Source organism: Eleutherodactylus coqui, chromosome 9 (genome assembly GCF_035609145.1).
Source record: "Eleutherodactylus coqui strain aEleCoq1 chromosome 9, aEleCoq1.hap1, whole genome shotgun sequence".
Lineage (NCBI taxonomy): Eukaryota > Metazoa > Chordata > Amphibia > Anura > Eleutherodactylidae > Eleutherodactylus > Eleutherodactylus coqui.
In genome coordinates, this window is record NC_089845.1 from 136,246,727 (window position 1) to 136,269,886 (window position 23,160).

Here is a 23,160-nt window from a genome sequence, read left to right on the forward strand (position 1 = left end):
CAGGTCCTGGAAGGGCACTAAAGATTGATAGAAAAGCCGTACACTGTCTGCCGGTGGTGCAGCCGCAAGTTGGTTCCTCCGAGGCGCCCCAGAAGGCGGAACCCCCCTAAGTGTACAACCACTGCACGACCTGGGCAGCAGCGAACTTACTCTGCTTTGCTGCCAGAATGTGTTTTGATTGCAGCTGTGAGCTGGGGAGCGGCCGGCACAGGGCTCACAGCTGGCGGCAGGGACGGAGGTGTGAGGCAGCGGCAGGTATGGAGGTGGGAGGCAGCGGCCGGGTGAAACGCATGCCAGAAATGCCGGGTGGGACTGAGGCAAGACGCTACAGTGTCTGCGTAGACTTCTGTCGGCCCTGGAGGGTTAACCTGAGGGCTCATGTTTTTCTTAGGCTTACATTATTACATGTAAATGTTGGTCTGTTACAGCAGTAATATGGCAGCATTTACAGGCAATAATGTAAGCCTAAGAAGAACAGTAACCGTCACTCTAAGCCAGCAGGGCCAGCAAAAATGTATCTACAGGCTGCTAGGACCTTCCTGCCTTTACCCTTTCGGGAGCTAGGGGTGGGACAGGGGTGTTCCCCCTGTCAAACCCCTAGCTTCTGGTGGTGTCAAGGTACAATAATACCATGTAGAGCCACACAAGAAGTATTTTTGTTAAACAAAAGTGTTTATATTGCGCAAAAGTGGTAAAACATAATAAAACCTCTATACATTTGGTGTTGTCATAATCATAATAGCTCATAAAATGCAGTTAACATAAGATTTACACCACACTGTGAACGTCATAAAAATAAATCCCAAAAATCAGGGGTGAAATAGATTTTTTTCATTGCCCCAGCAAAAAAAAAAAAATGTTTTTCAACACATTATATGTACAGATAACTGGTTCCTATAAAAACTACAACTTGAAATAGAAGGATTCATTCAGCTACATTATGAAAAAATAAAACATTATGACCGCTGCAACACAAAACGGAATACAATTTTATGGTTGGTAAGGGCTTCGACAGACCAATGTATGCACAAACACGCTCGCCACAACGGAGCATATTTGCCCATGAACAAGGTTTGTAGATGCCAATTCTCAGGCTGGTATGCGCGTCAGTGCATAGTACTGTAAATTTTGCGCTTGCAATGCTAGTTCACATGCGCACATGAAACTCCCTTTCTGTGGAATACGATGGCTATTTAAACGCAGAAAGATGGGGCAAGTCCTATCTTTTCTCGTGTCCAGGAATGGTACGCAGGAAACACGCTGCTGAGAACAAACCCCATTGAAATCAATGTTTTGTTTTTTCTATCATGTTTCACACATGCAAAAACGTATGCAAACATAAAATTAATTATTTCACTAGTGGGTTAAAAGTGCACTTAAGGCAACTGGGCTCCACATCAAATATATGTATATGGGAGATACATTCTAAATCTACAATTTAAAGAAATGACATTTTCTGGAGGATTTTTCCAATTTTAACGTGACTGTTGGAGGTGTAATGGGAACATTCTTTGGGGACTGTCGTATATTCTAGACCCATGTAGATTTATGTACTTACTAGAGATAAGCGAGCATACTCAGAAAAGCACTACTCGCTTGAGTAATTTGCTTTATCCGAGTATCGCTGTGCTCGTCCCTGAAGATTCGGGTGCCGCTGCGGCTGACAGGTGAGTCGCAGTGGGCAGCAGGGGAGAGCGGGCGGGAGAGAGGGAGAGAAAGATCTCCCCTCCGTTCCTCCCCGCTCTCCCCTGCAGCTCCCCGCTCCGTGCCGGCACCCGAATCTTCAGACCCGAGCACAGCGGTACTCGGATAAAGCAAATTACTCGAGCGAGTAGTGCTTATCCGAGTACGCTCGCTCATCTCTAGTACTTACATTCACACATAGTTGAGTTTAACACTATAATCCAGTATTTCCATAGGTTATAGATAGTGTTCTTCCTGCTGCCACTGTCACATACATCCCTGTCCTCATATGAACATGAAGAGACAGGACTGATCAGGCTCCTCTCCCTATTGCTGTGATTGTATTCATGATCTACATAGCTACAGGGAATTTCAACTCTTCCTACTCACATGACTCTGACACTGTCACATGCAACTCTGTGCTCAGATACTACATGATCATGAGCGGACTGGTCACTACCGTCCATAAAATCACCAAACATTCCTGCTGCTGTCATCATTCTCCTCGTGTGATTGGCTGCAGGATGTTTGCTCTGTCTATTTGGTCTTTTGATTGTCTGTGCACCTCGAGCTCCACACTCAGAGATCTTAATGAAATGCAGCTTAAAATAAGGCATCACTGTGTCACTTTAGCCTGTAATATAGTTGTTAGTTGACAATAATAGCATATGAATAAATGTTAATAATAATCTTTATTTGTATAGCGCCAAATTATTCTGCAGCGCTTTCAAGGAGGGAAAACACGGACAATATAACAATTACATGTGATATACTATCAGTTTGAAGTTAACAGGGTGGGGATGATACAGAAGGTACAAGGGGGGGGGGGGAGGCATTGGGGGAACATAGGCAGTATGAGAAATAGAAGTGGAAATCAGTTATTAAGGAGCAAATGGGGTAGGGTGGTAAAGAGGTGCATGGTTAGAGGTCGCATGCAATAAGCAGGGTAGAAGGTGTGGGGAGCCATAGGGAGGAGCAGAGGGACTAGGTCAGGAGATTTAGTATGCTTTACTGAAGTGGTGTGTTTTTGAGGCATGTCTGAAGTTTCTTGCATGGGGATTGTCAGGATGCCTTGGGGTAGAGCGTTCCAGAGGATGCGCGCTGCTCTGGTGAAGTCCTGTAGGCGAGCATGTGAGGTTCTTATTGGAGAGGTGTATAGTTTTAGTGTGTTTGCGGATCGGAGTGTGTGGGCTGGGTGGTGTACAGACAGGAGGGAAGCAATGTATGGTGGCACATCGCCATGGAGAGCTTTGTGGGTAAGGGTGAGGAGTTTAAATTTAGTTCTGTAGTGGATGGGTAGCCAGTGTAGTGGCTGCCATAGTGCAGAGGTATCTGAGGAATGGCAGGATAGAAAAATGAGCCTAGCTGCCACATTTAGTATGGAATGGAGACTCTGGTGTGGGAAAAGCCAATGAATAGAGAGTAGTAGTAGTCAAGTCGGGAGTGGATGAGGGTGACAGCGAGTATCTTTAGCGCGTCTGTGGTAAGGAGCAGATGGATTTTAGCAATATTTCTGAGGTGCATGTGGCATGTTTGGGTGAAAGATTGGATGTAGTGGGTAAAGAAGAAGTCAGAGTCCAGTGTGACCCCAAGGCAGCGGTTGTGCTGTCTGGGGGTTAAGATGGTGTCAGACACTGAAATGGAGATGTTGAGGGGAGGTCAGTTGGAAGGCGAAAAGCCAAGACGGTCAGTTTTAGAGAGGTTAAGTTGAAGAAAAAGGCAGGACATAGTATTAGAGACAGATGGTTCTCTGCTACCTGCTCATTCCCTCTGCTCTGCACACAGATTGAAGTGACAGCTATAAATTCAATATTCCCGACCCAACTTCAAGTGGCTGTAGCTGTGCTTCTACTGGTAATATGGATAAATTGGTCTCATTATCTAGACAGTATGAAGAAGCTGTGAATTACACACACACACAGAGTGGCTTCCATAGAACTACAGCTATTAACAAACGCATTGTAAAACCATCATCTTTAACAATATTACTGAGATGCATGTATGTACTAGAAATGTTCCTAATTAAGTTTATCAGGTGAACTTTACACACTACACGTAGACATCCTGTATATATAAGCCACAGTAATGAAGAAATCGTTATATCATCGGATAATCCCGCCATCTCTCCTGTAATGTAATAATTAAACTTCCTTTCAACCTCATTCAGGATATTTTGATTTTTCACATTAACCGTCCTGCTACAAACCTGCATCTGAAAAAGGATTAGAACACTCCTGTTGATTCCCAAGTATAGGAAATGAAATATATTATCACCTGAGATGAATTATATAGAAGAATATGCATTTCTTAATTGTTCACCAAATGAAAAAAAAATGAGACAATGTCTCTTTGCAGAAGTGAGTGCAAATCCTACTAGGTTATTTTTTTTCTTTCGATTCTCTGTTGCCAGGTGATAGGACTGAAATTTAAAACCCAAGTGAAAAATCCATAGGAAGCGAGCTACAAGAAAAGAACATAAAATAATGATATACTGTTTATACAGGAAGACTGACAGCTAATTGCAGCATTTTTCCTAGGGCAGAAAACTTTTATGTACTGTGCAGAAAGAAAAAATAAGTATAGAGAGATAGAAAGATAGATAGATATGAGATAGATATTAAATAAATATTAGATCGATATGAGATAGAAAAATAGATATTAGATGAATATAAGATAGATAAACAATGAGGAAGCTAGATATGAGATAGATAGATATTTGATATAAATATTAGATAAATATGAGATAGATGAGATAAAGATACAAAAATAGATATTAGATAGATATATATGAGCTAGATACATATTACATAGATATGAGGCAGATAGATATTGCATAGATATTACATAGATATGAGGTAGATAGATATTGCATAGATATGAGGTAGATAGATAATACATTAGATAGATATCAGATAGATACTAGATAGAGATCAGCGAGAACCCAAAATGCTTGGGTTCTCGTTTTTTGAGTTGAGCATTTTGTAAAATTCGAGAGCTCTATTCGAGTAACGAACCCCACTGACTTTAACCCCTTAACGACAAATGACGTACCGGTACGTCATGGAGCGTCGGGGTATGTATGAAGAGAGGTTGTGTGGCAACCTCTCTTCATACAGTGCGGGCGTCAGCTGTTTATAACAGCTGACACCCGCGGGCAATAGCCGATCGCGGCCGCGCGGCCGATCGCGGCTATTAACCATTTAAATGCCGCTGTCAATTCTGACAGCGGCATTTAAATCCCCCGAACGATGTTCGGGGGTCCCGCGCGGCCCCCCGCGGTGAGATCGGGGGAGCCATGCACGTATCATGGCAGCCGGGGGCCTAATGAAAGGCCCCAGGGCTGCCTTAGCAGACTGCCTATCAAGCCGTCCCCGTGGGGTGGCTTCATAGGCTGCCTGTCAAAAAGCAGTATGACGTAATGCTATAGCATTACGTCATACTGCAGGAGCGATCAAAGCATCGCATCTTAAAGTCCCCCAGGGGGACTTCAAAGTAAAGTAAAAAAAAGAATCAATAAAGTTTTTTTTTAATTGGAAAAAAAAAAAGTTGTAAAAGTTTAAATCACCCCCCTTTTGCCATATCTATTATTAAAAAATCTAAATAATAAATTAAAAATATGTATTTGATATCGACGCGTCCGTAAAAGTCCGATCTATCAAAGTAGCACATAATTTTTCCCGCACGGTGAACGTCGTCCGAAAAAAAAAATGAAGAACGCCAGAAATGCACTTTTTTAGTTACCCTGTCTCCCAGAAAAAACGCAATAAAAAGCAATCAAAAAGTGATATGTATTCCAAAATGGTACTATCAGAAACTACAGGACATCCCGCAAAAAATGAGACCTTGCTCAACTACGTCGACGGAAAAATAAAAAAGTTATTGCGCGCACAAAATGACGACAGAAAATAATTGAAAAAAATATTATGTCTTTAAAAAAAAAAAAAAGGAGTATAGTAAAAAAAAAGCTAAACAAGTTTGGCATCGTAGTAATCGTACCGACCCATGGAATAAAGTTATCATGTCGTTTTTGTTGCCATTTGTGCGCCGTAGAAGCAAGACGCACTAAAAGATGGCAAAATGTCGTTTTTTTTTCATTTTACTCCACTTAGAATTTTTTTTAAGTTTTTTAGTACATTATATGGTACTTTAAATAGCACCATTGAAAAATACAACTCATCCCGCAAAAAACAAGCCCTCATACAGTGACGTGGATGGATAAATAAAGGAGTTATGATTTTTTTAAAGGGGGGAGGAAAAACCGAAAATGGAAAAAGAAAAATGGCCGCGTCATTAAGGGGTTAATGGGAGACTCGAGCATTTTTGTATGTGACCCGCCGGTTGCCAAGCTTTTATTTCTCTCTCTCTCTCACCCGAAGCCAGCCACAAACTAGCATTGACGTGCGCAGCGGGGAGGGGTCAAATCTGACACGTCAGCGGCGGGGAGGAGCCAAAACTGGGGCAGGATCGAACACGGCGTGATGCTCGCTCGAGTAGCGAGCACCATCGAGTATGCTAATACTCGAACGAGCATCAAGCTCGGCAGAGTACGTTCGCTCAACTCTAATATTAGATAGATATGAGATAGAAATATAGATATTAGATGGATATGAAATAGATAGATATTAGATATGAGATAGATACATAAATAGATATATATGAGCTAGATAGATAGATATTACATACATATGAGATAGATATGGGGTAGATAGCTATACATTAGATAGATATCAGATAGATATTAGATATATATATGAGATAGAAATATAAAAGATGGATATGAAATAGATATATATTAGATAGATATCAGATAGATAAAATAGATGTGAGATAGATAGATAGACAGATGGATGAGGTAGATAAATATACATAAAATAGATATGAGGTAGATAGATATATATTAGACAGATTGATTATTTTCCCTTTAAAAAATGTTAGCAGCATCCAAACTACATTAGTGGATAAAAAGCTAAGTGTATATATATATATATATATATATATATATAATATCCTTTGTTGCTGCGTCTGATTGTTTTAGATTAAACTGCGAAGCATTTTTATGTCTCATCTCTTTAAACTTTGTTTGCAAAGGTGACATTTATTGAAATGTTGTATCATGGCCCATTGACTGTGCCCTGCTTATTTTCTGAAGGGGTCACAGAAAGGGTAGATTTTGATGCTGTAGATTTAGAGCTGGTTAGTGCTGTTTTTCTACTGTATGTAACTAGACAACTGTATGGGAATAGTAATGCCGTTTAATATCAATGCCGGCAGATTAATGTAGCTTGTTATATATGTAATTACAGCGTGTTTATGGTATATCTGTATGCAATCAGGTGTGTAATACAGAGAATCGTATAATCTCCACTTCAAAGTATGTTTTTATTATTATTATTTCTTTTTTATGGCACTCCAACTACATAATAAATATCTAAATAAACTGTGAAAACATAAGAGACATAGCTACAGAAGGTTCAGAGATAGACGTTACACCTGAGGGGGCTCAAGGCTTCTCTACCTCATGGGAAGATGCTACTATTATAAATGGCGCACATCATAAGGGGGTCTAACAATAGATTGTATATTGCTCCAAAGAAGTATGTAGGTAATCTTCCTTATATTAGGTTATATTAGGACCAATCTGCTTTGAAGAAAAAAAAAAAAATTGGACTTATGATAATAGAGAAGGGTGGATCTTCAGACTGGATAGTTGCCATTCGAAAGGGCTAAATGAGATGCTTTCCTTTGCGCCATTTATTTAATGATTCTAAATGGCTTGGATTTGGAATTGATGTAACTTCTGTTTCTCAGCCTTTGCTATTATCTGGTAGTCAAGGTGACTACATACAGCAAGTCATCTTTGGACAACTAATTATCAGGTTGTCCATACATAGGAATGATAAATTGTAAAATCGAACGCAATGTGTTCATTATAGCGCACGAGACACTCATATGCGTGAGGAGTCTTTTCAATTTTGGACTTAGAAACAGCCTGTGGCTGAATAAATAGGCCTGCAATAAGTGGTGGTACCTGTAGTTTGCTCTGCGCTTGCATGAGGAATTCCCACATGTAATTTTTGAGTGGGACAGTGCATGAGAATGACAGGAGAACCTATTATTGGTGGGTTACTGCCGAGCCTCCAGGTTTGGGGCAGTGTTTGGAGTGTATCAGATGGACGACCGAGGACGTGTCAGCCAGTCCTAACCCCTTTCACCAACCTACCATCAGGGCTAAATGGGACTTTTTTGTTTTCAACTATCTGTTGGGTATCTTACTAGTATCCATTACATAGCCATTTTATAGGGCTGTACAAATGTGTTGAGCTAATGAGCTTAGCTACACTAGTCAGTGGTGAATCATCTAAGCAATACTAAGCTAGTTGTAACGAATTTAGATATGTCTATCTTAGCTAGTTCAGATAGTACATGGTCATCAGAATGGTGCTGAGCCAGTTGATTCATCCCTCTTATGCAGTCTGTGTAAGGGTGGATTCACATGAGCGTGTTTATGTGCGTACAATTGTGCGCACAAAAACATGCGCCTATTAGAACCATTGGTTCCTTATGGTGTGTTCATATGTCCAAGTTTAACAAGTGTGCAAACTCACGTACCTGCAAAACATAGGACATGCGTGCACCATAGGTCTGTGGTGCGCGTCAATATTCCCCAGCGGGGAGTCTCCTTGTTACTGATAACTGTAACAGTGCTGTCACAGTGTTCAGTGACAAGGGGACTCCCTGCAGGGAGTAAAGAATCCCCTGCCACAGCTGTTACAGCTGTGGCAGAGGATTACTTCATCTCCGCGGGGAATAAAGAATCCCCTGCCACAGCTGTGACAGCTGTTGTAGAGGATTCCTTTATTCCTGTGGGGAATAAAGAATCCCCTGGCACAGCTGTGACAGCTGGGGCACAGGATCGAGATGTTCTCCCATTGCTTTCAATGGGACCGGCACTTCTACAGTCCCACTGAAAGCAATAGGCTGCTGGAAAGCCCTGCAGGGATTTTTGGGGAAGGGCTTTCAATTCAATGAATTCAATGAATGGCCAGGTGCTCCTTGTGATTAGCTGAGAGCTGTGACCAATCACAGGCAGCACTCAGCTGTCATTCAATGAATTACTGAGAGCTGCCTGTGATTGGCTGTGCGCTCAGCCATTCAGATACAGCCCTTTCAGCAGGCGTGGATTTTAAATCCCCACCTGCAGAAAGAGCTTCAGAGCAATGCAGGGAGAAGACAGGCTGGACACGCCTGAGCCCAGCAGCTGAGAAGAGGTGAGTATAATTTTTTTTTCACACATTCTAGGGATGATTTTTAGGGACGGGCTTATATTTAAAGCCTTTCCTCGAAAATCCTTGCAGGGCTTGCCAGCAGCCCATTGCTTTCAATGGGACTCCAGAAGTGTCGGTGCTATTTAAAGCAATAGGAGAACATCGCAATTCTCTGCCACTGCTGTGACAAGGGATTCTTTACTCCCCACAGGGCGTCCCCTTGGCACTGATCGCAGTGCTGTCACAGTGTTGAGTTACAAGGGGATTTCCCGTGTGGAATGTTTACACGGCAGTGGTGGAGAGGTGAGTGTGTGTGTATATATAATTTTTTTTTTACACAAACAGCGATGATTTTCAGGGAAGGGCTTATATTTATAGCCCTTCCCCGAAAATCACTGCAGGGGTTGCCGACAGCCCATTGCTTTCAATAGGATCGCCGGCAGCAGCCGCGGCCTGATTGACGGCGATGGGCATGGATTTGCATTCACACATTTGTGCACTTACGTAGGTGCGCGGTTTTGTGTGCAGCTATATACGGCACACGCACATGCTCGTGTGAATGCACCCTAAGCCAGGTGTGATATCACCAGGTTGTTTCTATCTTTCCTGGTAGGGCTATTAGTATCAGTACTGGCAGCTATCAATCAGGTTTAGAGATATTTGTTTTACTAGTATTCTCGCAAGTGAGCTTCTGGGTTTTTTCAACAAACTCTATGTGGTGGAGGAACAAGAGACTAAAGGATGTAGTCCATATCCAATGAGGTGGAGGATCAATCTTTACCCACTCACTGGGGGTTTTAGGATCTGCACGCATTTCTGGTTTCCCCTCCTCCCATTTAAATCTATGCTATACAACATTATTATTGGTCGCATGGCTGGATACAGATGCATTAAGGTAATTTACTATAGGATAAAGAGTTAGAAAAGGGGTGGAGCAAACACGACATCTATGAGGGTCCGCGGCCAGGTATGATGTCCCGGGACCAGAAGCCTCAAGGGGCTGAAGAGAAAAGAGTGTGTATTGGTGTGAAAACTAATTTCACTGGGAGGCATTGCCAACCAGATAGAGCCACCAATTGGTGGACAACATAGAGCAAATGGAGAAACAATACTGGTAGCCCGGCGCCGATCTCCAATGAATTTCAACAGGCAGTGGGATAAGATTTATCCAACTTCTCTTTTTATTGTGTCAATTAAACCGAGTAGATATGCATTTCTGGGTAGGCCCCTTCGTCAGTCAAGCTGGATTATACTAGGTTACAGAACACAAATAAATAAATCCAGGAAAAAAAAGAGTACAAGAGGACATAAGCATGATAAAAACGAATGAGCATTTAGGACAAATAAATACATTTGTAATTAATGATGCATAAAATGTAAAAAATAAATAAATAAATATATATTTTGGACAATGCACATTAATAATTCATTTGTACTGTGAATAATGAAATAAATAAAACATTTGTACATAACAGATGTAAAATGTATAGTATATACTATATACAGTGATGACGATATAAATTTCTTGAAAGGGTTAAGCGCTGATCATGACTGTTCACGACTATAAGCAACAGCCGCCGTCCGCATTGTATGAAGCAGGATATATAAAACGCGAAACTCCATGATGCAACTGTACATCAAGGAGCACTAAGGGGTTTTATTTTTGTCATCAGACTAGAGCCATATTGAATTGTTTTGCAGGTAATTGACATACTCATCTAAGCTACATCTGTATTTTTAATATATCCACATGTGTTTTTTTGTCATCATTAAATAAGTCACTTGTAGTGCTATTATATTAACCCCTTAGTGACCGACCTATTTTGTGCCTTAATGACTAAGCGATTTTCATTGTCATATTACAACAGTCATAACTCATTGACATAGCCGTAGGGGGGCTTGTTGTTTGTGGGGCTTTTGTGGGGGTTGTGCAGTGAGCCAGAGGTAGCTCGAATGAGGGTGTCAGTTTACACTTTGTCACAGTGGCAGCTACTCTGACAGATATAGCGTTTGCACAGCAGGCGTTTGGTAAGAGTCTCTGCGTAGTTTAGGTACTGACTGCTAATATCTGTATGTGACGCCAATGCCTTTATATAAGAAAAACCTTACTTAGGGTAATGATATAACGAGACCAGTCCAATTGAATTCCAGTAAACTAAAGGCATGCAGTTTACTATGTAATGTCAGGTTATAGAGACAGTTCACTCTTGTGGATTTGGGAGCAATGATAACAGCAACAGTTACATTTGTATCCACATTGACAGTGTCAGATTTCTTACTTCTCTCAGGGTGAAGGTTATTTGGGTACAATAAAGATTTCCCCTTTACTTAGACCCGGACTGTCAGTGACAGGCTAGAAGGGCTTGTGCAGGGTAGATTGTTACCTCCCCTTGCACAGTTAACTAACAGTGGGATATAATGAGTATTATTATGACCTCTCTTTCTGACTTGGTTCTAATTTTTTTACTCAGGGGGAGGAAGAACGGAGAGTAGTGGTGTTTCTCCTCCATCCTATCTCTTCTGATGACACACTCGCTGTCTCACCGCACTATATCCCTCTCCTGCTCTTGTCTGTGTGTCTGCCCTCTTCTGCTCCCAATCTCCAACTCCCAACTGGCAGTGTACGCACACTTAAAAAATTACCTTTTCCATGCGGGCTCTGGTGTTGCTAAGTAACAAAAGCACCAATCAAATAAGCTGCAACTAAAGCACCAATCAGTAAGCTATTGCTGGGATAGCTATTTCAGGAATAACAGCTTCTATCTCAGGTTGGGTACCCCCTATGTCGCCTTGAGGCTCATAGTGAGATCCCAGGAACTTATTATCTTTCTTTGACTACTCTGTAGGACCCTCCAGGTCATTACAGTTGTACTTTCTAATGGCACTAATCTGGGGTTCATATAATGTGTTATTAAATTTTTTGAAGAGGAAATTGAAAACTCCCAGAAAATTCTGCTATTGTTTTTTAGGTTTTGTTTTCACGGCGTTCACCATATGGTCAAAATAACGCAATCATTTTCTTATCTGGATCAGCACAATTACTGTGATACTAAGTTTATGTAAATTATTGGTTTTACTGATTTAGCACAATAATACACATTTTAAGGAAAAAACTATTGACTCATCATCACCTCATTGTGAAACCCATAGCATTTTTATTTTTCCAGTAATGGAGCTATGTGACGGTTTTGTTTTTCAGGATGAGTTAAAGTTGCTATTTGTGCTATTTTGAGGTATATGTAATTTTTGGATTGGTTTTTATGGCATATTTTTTGAAGGCAAATAAAAGAAAAATAGCAATTCTGATATAACGGTTTAGAATTCCTTTTATGACTCACCAAGCGAGATGAACAACAAAATATTTTCATTGTCTGAGTCATTATGAATGTTTTTTTTTCTTAAACTGGATTAAAACTTTTTTTAAACGTTATTGAACTTTTTTTGACACTAATCTTTAGTCCCTCAAAATGTAGTGATTTATATTAAGCCTGTGACAGCAGCCTATCAGACTCTGTTGGTGGTGGCATCTAATAGGCTGAGTTATATAGCAGACAAGGAGCCTTTGTCAGGCCTCTGGCTGCCATGGGAACCCAGTTGAAATAGGATATTTGACAGAACAACTTAGGATCTTCTCAGGGAATGGTTATTTTATTTTATGTGCGCACAGGCTCTGGTCGATTCACATCTTTCACCAAGAGTTCCTAAAAAATAGGATTCTAACAGCCTTATACAGTGTGGGCAGGCTTATTAACCCTTTCCAATCCACTGTCTGACGTCTTCAGACATTCTGATTGAAGGCTGTACAGCTCTGATGTTGGAAGATGTCCGGCAGGGTATTCTTACTGTATACTACTGTTGTCGAGGGCCTTTCCAGCATGTCCCATACTACAGTACTGGCTCTAGCCAGCAGATGGTGCCATTGTATAATGGCAGAAAGAGAAAAAACCCTAGGAAACCCTGAATCCAAAATTGGATTGCAAAGGGTTAAAAGCTAACACTTATTGGTTCATCTTATCTCTTATACCCGCTACATACATACAGATGCATGGTGAGCAGAACAGTGTCATACCAAGGGGGGTTGGAATGCAACGTGGGCAATCTTAGTATCAAATTACAACAATGTAAGCAGAGAGGACTTACAATATACATCAGGTCTCTGGCTGATAACATAGAGGCAATAATAGTTAAAATACATTATTTTTTCTATGTCCTCGTACCACAATTAGTACCATGCAATGGTATTGTGGGGTGCCCGTGGGTGACAGGAGGAGCTCCCTCCCTCTGTCATTTGCTTACATGCTGCAGTTTCTATTCATTTTGGCATGTAAGGGGTTAAACTGCCAGGATTTGAAGTTTCTCTGCTCCTAGCAGTTAGAGAAGGAGCTTGGCTGTCAGTAGTCAGACAAGTCACTGCCTTAAAAATGATGTACCGGTATATGCAGGTTTAAAGGCCATTAGTGAAGTCAGTAAAAAAGGCATATTGACCATCCCTAAGGCCTTAGTCACACGGGCGTTTTTTCACGCGATTTGCGCATCGCATGACAGATGCGCATGCGCAAATCGCGTGACCGGCGCCAAAAAATCGGCCCAAAAATCGCCCGAAAATCTGCTCCTAGCCGCGTTTCATTAGAAACGGGCCGGAGCTGTCCAGCGCATTGCATTCAATGGAGATGGCAATACAGCCGGCTCCATTGAATGCAAGCGCTGCGGGCGAGTGTGGGATGAATTGTCGGGAAGGGGTTAAATATATAACCCCTTCCCTGCAATGCATCCTTAAATGTGAAAAAATAAAAAAAAAGGATGTACTCACCTGCTCCCAGCAGCTGGAGATCCTGGCGGCCGGCCTGCAGTGGGTGTGAAGGAGGTGTGACTCAGACTTGCCCCTGATTGGCTCAGCGCTGAGCCAATCAGAGGCAAGTCTCAGTCACACCCATTCATGAATTCATGAATGGGTGTGACTGAGATCTGCCTCTGATTGGCTCAGGCTGAGCCAATCAGGGGCCAGTCTCAGTCACACCCCTTCACACCCACTGCAGTAGGGCCGCGGGGATCTCCAGCTGCCGGGAGCAGGTGAGTACATCCTTTTTTTTTATTTTTTCACATTTAAGGATGCATTGCAGGGAAGGGGTTATATATTTAACCCCTTCCCGACAATTCATCCCGCGCACGCCGGCAGCCCATTGCTTTCAATGGAGTCGGCTGTATTGCCGGCTCCATTGAATTCAATGGGCAAACATCGTTCTTCTCTGCCACAGCTGTTCCAGCTGTGGCAGAGAAGAATGATTTGTCTTCTGTATGTTCTCAATGGGGTCGGCGCTGCTGCCGCCGGCCCCGTTGAGCGCATATAGAGAAGAGAACAGGAATCGCAGATCGCAGATAGGTGCGATCTGCGATTTCTGTTCTCTAATTTATCGGACGAGCGCATATAAAGCGCTCATGTGTCCGATGCCATTGCAAAGCAATGGTTTTAAAAAATCGCCGGACGCATGCGCATGCGAAAATCGCGGCAATAAACGCCCGTGTGACTAAGCCCTAAGGGGTTTGTTGCAGTGAGCTATGGAATGTAATTGGCTCTGATGGACATATCCTACATTTTGCTATACGTCAGTCACTTGATTACCATACATATGATTCTTTTTTCAAGGGATTTTCGAATGAAGAAAACTCATTTTTATAAACCCTTCTAGGAATTTTCTAGTTGTTCAGGATCCACATCACTTGGCCAGAGTAGACAGTGATTACAGAGTACAAAGAGTGTCTCGCACTCCGGAGGACTCATCCTGTCCCTTATTACAAACATAACCCACGGATTTGAATGGACACTGTGTAATGCTTAATTTTCCCTGTGGTGGCGCTGTAGGAAAATGTAAAGCTTCCTGCCAAGTAGATAAGTGTGTTCTGTGTAATATGACGAGATAACATAGTAACCATAGTGCTGCTCATATCCCTGCAAAGCTTCTCACAAAAAAAGGGACATCATTTACTTGATTTACCGACGACGCAGCAGCGTCACCTTGTACTGGTCATTCATGTGTGATTAATAGCTTTAGAATACACAGACATTAAACTCTTGTAGTGTGAAGACTTTGTCTTATATGTAATTGTTTCTCTCACCTGTCTGTACAGCAGCGTGTTGTACTGTAAATGGATGGCACCTTAGCCAGAGGATCTATTCTCCATTTAGATAGATTGTTGAATGCATAATTAGCCCCCTCCTCTATATAACCTTGTACTTGTCACACATTTGTTTATCTTTAACCCTTTCAAGATTAAGGCCTTTAGGTTCACAATAAAATTTCATTATTTTAGAATCCTTCTAAGGCCGGATTCAGATGGCCATGTGTGAGCTGTGCTCCATATTCTAGCGCGCAACTTGCATTATACAGCATGTCCTGATTCTTGGGTGTGATACAGGCTAGAGTAGGATATGCTGCTGTGATGGTCCGTGTGAAATTTTGCACGTCTGAATAGCCTCATAGAATATATTATGTCCATGCACTCTTCGTAAAATACATGGACATCATACAGGTGGATTATATGCCCATGTGATTGGGTCCTTAGGCTGATTTTAATGGGCAGACTCCCCATTCAAATTTTGATAGTTTTCTGGCACAGATAGCGCCAGAAAACTGTCTTGCATGCTTTGAGCCACATTTGTCATGTGTTTTCAGACACTTTTTCCCATCACATCTGAAAAAAAGAGAGTGGATTTATGGAAAGGAGGCATGAACTAAATTGTGCTAATAATTGTGTCAAATTGCCACAAATTTTGCCAAAATTTTGATGCGAATGTTGTCATAAATAAAAATTCTGCCTTTCGATAGGGGGCGTTGCAGAGTTATTGTTGCATCTTTCCGTTTGCATAGTTCTCAGAGGAGCATAGATGGCTTTATACGTCTCCTCGCTCACCTTCTAGGTGCTCTCATTCAGGTGACTGCTGTTTTTGCGGACTATAGATCGTGGCTATAGTGAAGTAGCCCGTTCACACGATCCGAGGTGCATGGTGCGTGCTTTCAAGGCTCCCAAAACATGTCCTATCTTTGTGCGCACCTCGGGGCCGACATGCGAGTTTGCACTTGCACGTCCTATCTTTTGTTAGGTGCGCTGATTCAATAGGATCCATAGGAACCTATTGGCTCCCATAAGAAGAGTGTTATGTGCGCTGCTAACAGTGCAAAAACAGCACTCATCTGAATGAGGCCTAACAAGAAACAATACCCTTTCTTATACAAAGCACAGCATGCTCTGTGAATGACATTTTTTTCCTGGCCTTTTTCATATGCCTCTCTAAAGAAAAAAAATAACTTAAAAAAATACATGTGTGACTAAAAATCCCCACCCAAAAATGCCAGTAATAAATATATTTTCTCTTCTGCATGGGTGGGGCTTTAATGTTTTACAAAAGCGAACCAGGAGCTATTATTTTTGCAAAACTGGAAAGAAATGCATCTTCCCTTATTTTTTTCCTTTTGTAATGTTAAGAATAAAGGCACTTTTTCTTAAATATGCAGAGTAGGCAATTTTGTACATTTTTGCAATAGGTATTATTAGCCTATTCTGTAAACATTTCATAGAAAACCCCTCTTCAGCTACGCAGCGGAGACAGCTAGCTACTATAAGTACGTAAATGAAGAGGTCGCTCCAGCTGTGCCTGCACTGTTCTCTATAGTGCTTGCACAGCTGTTTCTATACGACAGTTTATTAATGTTTGTTTTATATTTTAATCATTTTTAAGTCTTCCTTGTCCTCCTGTGCCCTGCTGCTCTGTCCCCCCATGCTGGTGTTATTCCTTTCTGCTCTGTCCCTGGCACTGTGAAAGAGAACATGTTCTATGCTGCAGACAGTTTCTCCCCTTCATTCTTAGGGGCTCAGTGCAGCGGGTTGCAACATGCTGAACTTCTGCACCTGATGCACTGAGATTTCCCATCACTGTCTTCACCTAGCTACATCGCTGAAGAGGGGCTTTGTACGAATAATGCACAGAATAGGCTAATAAAACCAATTGCAAAAATACTTAGAATCGCCTATTTTGTACATTAAAAAAGTGCAGTTACTCTTTAATGTAATTTATTTGACCAAATTTAGATCACAAAATAATGCCTGTACAGTAACAATGCCAAATACGTTTATAGTACTTTGCTCATCCTGCATTATAACATCATAGCATAAAGTTTCCCCTTATTTCTAGCATGTCCTTTGCTGGCCGGTAAGTTGTGTATGATATCCAAGCAGATAGAGGAGGGGAAGAAAACAAAAACTAGTCACAAGTAGTATCATATAATAATTTTTTTGGATTTTATGTAGGGATATGTATGCATTATTACTGTATATAGTTCCATTGCATCCATATAAAACATGGAATAGATGTAGAAAATGAGTGGGTGGAGCAACCCTGTGGTGTATATAAAGGCTTAAAGGGGTTGTCTCGTGAAATCAAGTGGGGTTCGGCACTTCTGTATGGCCATATTAATGCACTTTGTAATGTACATCGTGCATTAATTATGAGCCATACAGAAGTTATTCACTTACCTGCTCCGTTGCTAGCGTCCCTGTCGCCATGGATCCGTCTAAATTCGCTGTCTTCTGGCGTTTTTAGACGCGCTTGCGCAGTCCGGTCTTCTCCCTGGTGAATGGGGCCGCTCGTGCCGGAGAGCTGGTCCTCGTAGCTCCGCCCCATCACGTGTGCCGATTCCAGCCAATGAGGAGGCTGGAATCAGCAATGGACCGCACAGAGCCCACGGTGCACCATGGGAGAAGACCCGCGGTGCATCGTGGGTGAAGATCCCGGTGGCCATCTTGGTAAAGGAAGAAAGAAGTCGCCGCAGCGCTGGGATTCGGGTAAGTAATAAACTTTTTTTTTTAACCCATCCCTTGGGTTTGTCTCGCGCCGAACGGGGGGCCTATTGAATAAAAAAAAAACCCATTTCGGCGTGAGACAACCCCTTTAAAATATAGTAACGGTACTATGGTAAATAAAGTATGAAAGTGAATTATAGTATACAGGTGCTGCCTAACCAGGTGAACACTCCATCCAGCAGGTGGGAAATAATATGAGAAACAATTTTTGCATCTTCAATGTACTTTGTATGCTTTCGTGTCATGTATGTTCACCATTGTTCTGTCCCCTCCTCTCTTTCCCTGCCCCCTTTCCTTCTCCTCCTCATTTCCCCCTTCCCCACCTTTTCACCATATATTATGCACCACTTTTCATGTACTCACCCCAGCTTTACTGAAGAAGGGGCCCTGTGCCTCGAAACACCTTCTTCTGATAGTCTTTATTATTTATAATAAAAGAGAAGTTGGATCCAACTTGCTCAATGTGCCATATAGCGTTTTTTTGTTGCTCATGCCTATGTAAGAAATGTTCGTATCACACAGAATTGCCCCTTGAGGACTGGGAGAGGGATTAGAAACAAAAAGGTTTTGGAAGCTTTCTTTGGTCTTATTTTTTATTTGTTTACAACCTGTCATTTTTTTTCTGGGTTTCTTCACTCCAGGAGGATTACACAGAATTAGCCCAATGTATATCATATTTGCAAATATTTGAACTGACTAATTCTGGATATTTAAGCCCTGGCTCCAGGAACACTAGGTGACACCCCCCAAAATGACTGCTTTTGGGAGGGGTTTTTGCTAAATCCCACCACTTTGGTGTTTTAGTTCTCAGGATTACCCAGACAAAATCGAACGAGTATACAATATACAGAATGATCTCCTATTAAATAATATTTAATGATTAAGCTGAATAAAACAGATTGTGGCCATCCAACAATTAATAGAATTTTTTTGAGTAATTTTATTTTTTAAAGGAAAAAAAGTTATCCTTCTATAGCACTCATGGAAAAAGTAAGTGTCATCTTAATTTAGTAGCTTAGTTGCACCCATGGATGGCTTTAGCTAGGTGCAACCCACAGGGTCACACAAGGTGCCAACCACCAGCTTATGGAGGGGATATAGGCTCAGTTCGATTGCCTCCCTTAAGTCAACCTGGCCAGATGATGCTCTTCCTCCATGCAGCAGTGTCTTGTGGAACTGTATAAATCATCCTTTTGCTGGCTCTGTCTCCTCACCTCCGATGTTTCTAGGTGCCGTTGTCAGCTCTTCCGTGCCGCCGCAACATAGTTATTTAGTTATGTGACTGTATTTATGTTATGAGCTTGGTTCTGGTACTGTATCTATGTACTGTATTTATGGGTTTGGTTCTAGTGCTGTACATATAGACTGTGTCTGTTTTATGCTGTATTTATGAGCTTGGTTTCGGTACACTATTTATTGACTAAACTTCTATGGTGTGGGTATATAGCTATTTTTCTACTTTCTGCACAAAACAGAATACATTGCACTACTTTTTCTTATGATGGGAGGGGGTAAAACAAAATTCTGCTTGAAGTGCCATCTAACCCAAGACCAGCAGTGGTTGTACCAATTTTCTATAGAGTGATTCCTCTAACAACTGTGCTCCTTCCTTGTAGGTGACACCACAGGTTGGTGTGGAGATCCTGGAATACCAGCTCATGGTTTAAGAGAAGGCATGGAATTTAGAACCAAAAATACACTGAGATTCAGCTGTGAGGTTGGGTATGTCCCTCATGGGTCAGAAGAACGAACATGCCTCAGTAATGGATCTTGGACTGGAAGGCAACCAGAATGCAAAGGTATGTTTAACTGGTAGACTGTAGTTGTATTTAACTTTTCATTGGATATTTCTTTTTTTAGTGTACAGTAAGTGCAGTGTCTTTTATTTTAGGTTTAGCAGTAGTACCACCAGACCGGTCAATGTCTATTCATTACCTAGATGGAATTGTAATGGATCGTGGGTAAGGCTCCTGGGTTCATTTAGGATAAGATGCAAAATAAGGAGGCATGGAAAGAAAAGCTTATTTGCTCACGGATCAGTAGGATGGAACATTTCACACCAGCAGAACAAATGGAATGGCTAATTATTATTATCTACAAACTACCACTACCAACTACTGGTACCTCAAATTCAGCAATAACTTCACGTTAATATTGGGTGACTTTGTGTTTGCAAGCAAAGTTTATCATAGAAATAAAAAAAATATCACCATAATAACTTTTAAACTGCCAAGGTTGTCCACAATTTAATGGTCAACAGTCCTTTTGAGAATATATTCCCCAAACGAGTCTATTCATCATGTGGCCTAAGAGCCTCAAATGAATGGGATTGAGCTGCTATATGAGGCACTGCCACCAGAAGATGTATAGCGCTGTGCCTACTATACAGGGAAAAGATGATGGTGCTCATTAGGTCACTGTGGCTTCTTCGAGAAGCTGATTGGCAGGGATTCTGAGCGGTGTATCGCACTGATCAGATACTGATGGCGTATCCTAAAAAGAGGTAATCAATAATGGAGTCCTGGAAAACCCATTTAAGCTGCTTCTCCCTGATTTCTGATCCACATTCGGGAGGGAATACCTGAAATGGAGTACACAGCTCTCAGTTGTACCAGTATTACATAGAGAGAATATGTAGAGGATGAGCAGAGTGGGAAGTCTGGGAGACGGGGCTTTAACCCACAGCTGGTACCTTATATTAAATTTAAAAAAGATATGCAGTATATGTATAGTGTGTGTGCGTATATATACATGTACATACATGCTCAGGTGTTGAAGTGTTACCACCATGTTTACCTCTTTTGCAGCCATGATTGTATTTATATAGTTGGAAAAAATATTCAACCTCGATTGCAAATTAGGTTTATTTGCCAAATTTGCAAACGTCCAGCTGTTTACAGAAAATAAAAATCAAATGGCAACAATTTAAATAGCTCAAAACAACTTGTATAACAAGTGGTTTTTTTCCAAGTTCAACACAAAAAGCCACCTTTAAGGTCTACTGCAGTCTCAGAATTATTGAACTCCTTGAACAGAATCTCTTACAAGAGCAGACATTTCCAAATAATGTGATTGTTCACAGCAAGAGAAACCACATACTCTTGTAGATATCATACCAAGATTACGTGGTTTCTCTTTCTGGGAACAATTACATTTTGCTCTACTATCTCTACACGGTACCAAAACTTTGTTTTCATTATGTTCAAATTATGTATTGTCAAAAGCAAACCTGATGCAAGTAATCAAGGTCTTGATTAGTTACATCAGGTGTGTTTGAGATAAAACACATACCTGGGCTGGTTAGTGCTTTGTTGACTGTGATGATTGGTTGGATGTTAAAAAAATGGTAAAGGCAAAAGATAAGAGAAGAGATCATTGCCTTCCACAAACAAGAGTAAAAATAGAAAAGACACTGAATGCTTTTAGAGATACACTTGGATGCAGTTCATAAGTTAGAAGTTAATTGAACACTGTCTACACTACCTGTATATGGCAGAAAGAGAAAGCTATTACGTGCTACCAGATTCCTGAGAAGACAGGTGGTCAAAAACACTCGAGCGACTGCAAAAGACCTGCAGCAAGATTTGGGGGCAACAGGCACTGAGGTTTCTGTTTGTATAGTAAGGCACATACTAAATGCTGAAACCTGTTTAACAAACAGTGGGAATCAAAAAATATTAATTACAGGGGTTGTTCCATCTAAATATGACACTTGGGAGAAACAGCTAATCGCCCCAGGGCACCCCAGCCAACCGCTGATTCTCCCTGGGGATAGCCCTAGCCAGCCAGCTATTTCATTTACAGCGTTGCTTCAGGGTAAGGGCTCCTGCCCATGGACGAATATTTGCTGTGGAATCCACGGCAGGCATTCGCACCGCAGATGTGGAGCAAATAGCGCCCATAGCATGCAATGGGAAATCGATTCTTCCTGCACATTTGCAGAAACCAACTGCGGTTTCTGCAAGAGGAGTAAAAAAAAATCGCAGGATGCTCCATTTTTTTCATGGATTCTGCGTGGACGGCTTCCATTGCAGTCAATGAAAACCATTCAATCTGTGGCCCTTCTGCAATCACATTGCGGAAAGGTTGTGGATTCCGCATTATCGCTAGGCGATTATGCGGGAAAAGCAGGAGTTTAAAAAAAAAAGTACTGCGCACATTCGATGGCTCGCTGTGCAGACCATCCGCAGTACAGATTGAACTGAAAGTCCAGGTAAGTGTGGACGCTGCTGCTCCCAGGGGCAGATTCCACAGCAGGATTTTGCATGCGGAATCCAGCCCTGCCGTGTGCAGGTGGTCTAAATGCAGTATTGAAAGATAGCGATTCAGAGGATTCTTCCTGTAATACAAGCATGACTCAAAGTCTCCTCATATAGATATAGAGAGGAGACCTGATCACGGGACACATGAACAGGGGGTTTGATCTTGTCATAACCCACTTAAATAGAACCTGTCATTACTTTTGTGTGCATAAAGCCAACTACTTCAAAGTATTGTATTGTAGAAAACATATTTTGATAAACATTTTGACCAACTCCTACCTTCAAAAAGGTATAAACTTTTCCCATGCTGCATGTAAAGTCATGGCAGGCAGTCCGGTGGGCAGACTGGACCATCTGTCATTGGCTGTCCAGAAACTACTGGAGACTACTAAAACCACCTCTATCTATGAAGTGGATGACATAGGAGACGGCACACGCGCAGTTCATCAATCCCATTTGTTGGTACATCCTCTATAATCCCCTGTTGTCTGATCATCAGCAGCAGTGCTGATGTCTCCAACGTCATAACATCACAGTACCAGAGAGGGGCACATTTTTGGATGTAGTCTAGCCAGTCCACCAGAGATGCTGTAGTCCACCCCCTGGACTGCTCATATGGGGCATTGGGAAACGTTTATACCATCTTTTTCAAGGTATGAGTTGAAGAAAGTGTTTACCAAAATACATTTTGAAAAGTACAATACTTAAAGGGGTTGTCCCGCGCCGAAACGGGTTTTTTTTTTTTTCAATAGCCCCCCCGTTCGGCGCGAGACAAACCCGATGCAGGGATAAAAAAAAAAAAACAGATAGTACTTACCCGAATCCCCGCGGTCCGGCGTCTTCATACTTACCTTGCGAAGATGGCCGCCGGGATCTTCACCCTCGGTGGACCGCAGGGCTTCTGTGCGGTCCATTGCCGATTCCAGCCTCCTGATTGGCTGGAATCGGCACACGTGACGGGGCGGAGCTACGAGGAGCCGCTCTCCGGCACGAGCGGCCCCATTCAGCAAAAGAGAAGACCGGACTGCCCAAGCGCGTCTAATCGGGCGATTAGATGCTGAAGATTAGACGGCACCATGGAGACGGGGACGCTA

General features: G+C 41.9%; 1 protein-coding gene across 1 annotated transcript in view; it reads left to right on the forward strand.

The window, feature by feature from the left end:
• CSMD3 (CUB and Sushi multiple domains 3) overlaps nt 1–23,160 on the forward strand; it is a 909,686-nt gene that overhangs the window by 777,797 nt on the left and 108,729 nt on the right. The window contains exon 54 of the mRNA XM_066579038.1: nt 19,421–19,603. Within this exon, the coding sequence (XP_066435135.1) occupies nt 19,421–19,603 (183 nt within the window). The remainder of the gene's footprint in view (nt 1–19,420; nt 19,604–23,160) is intronic.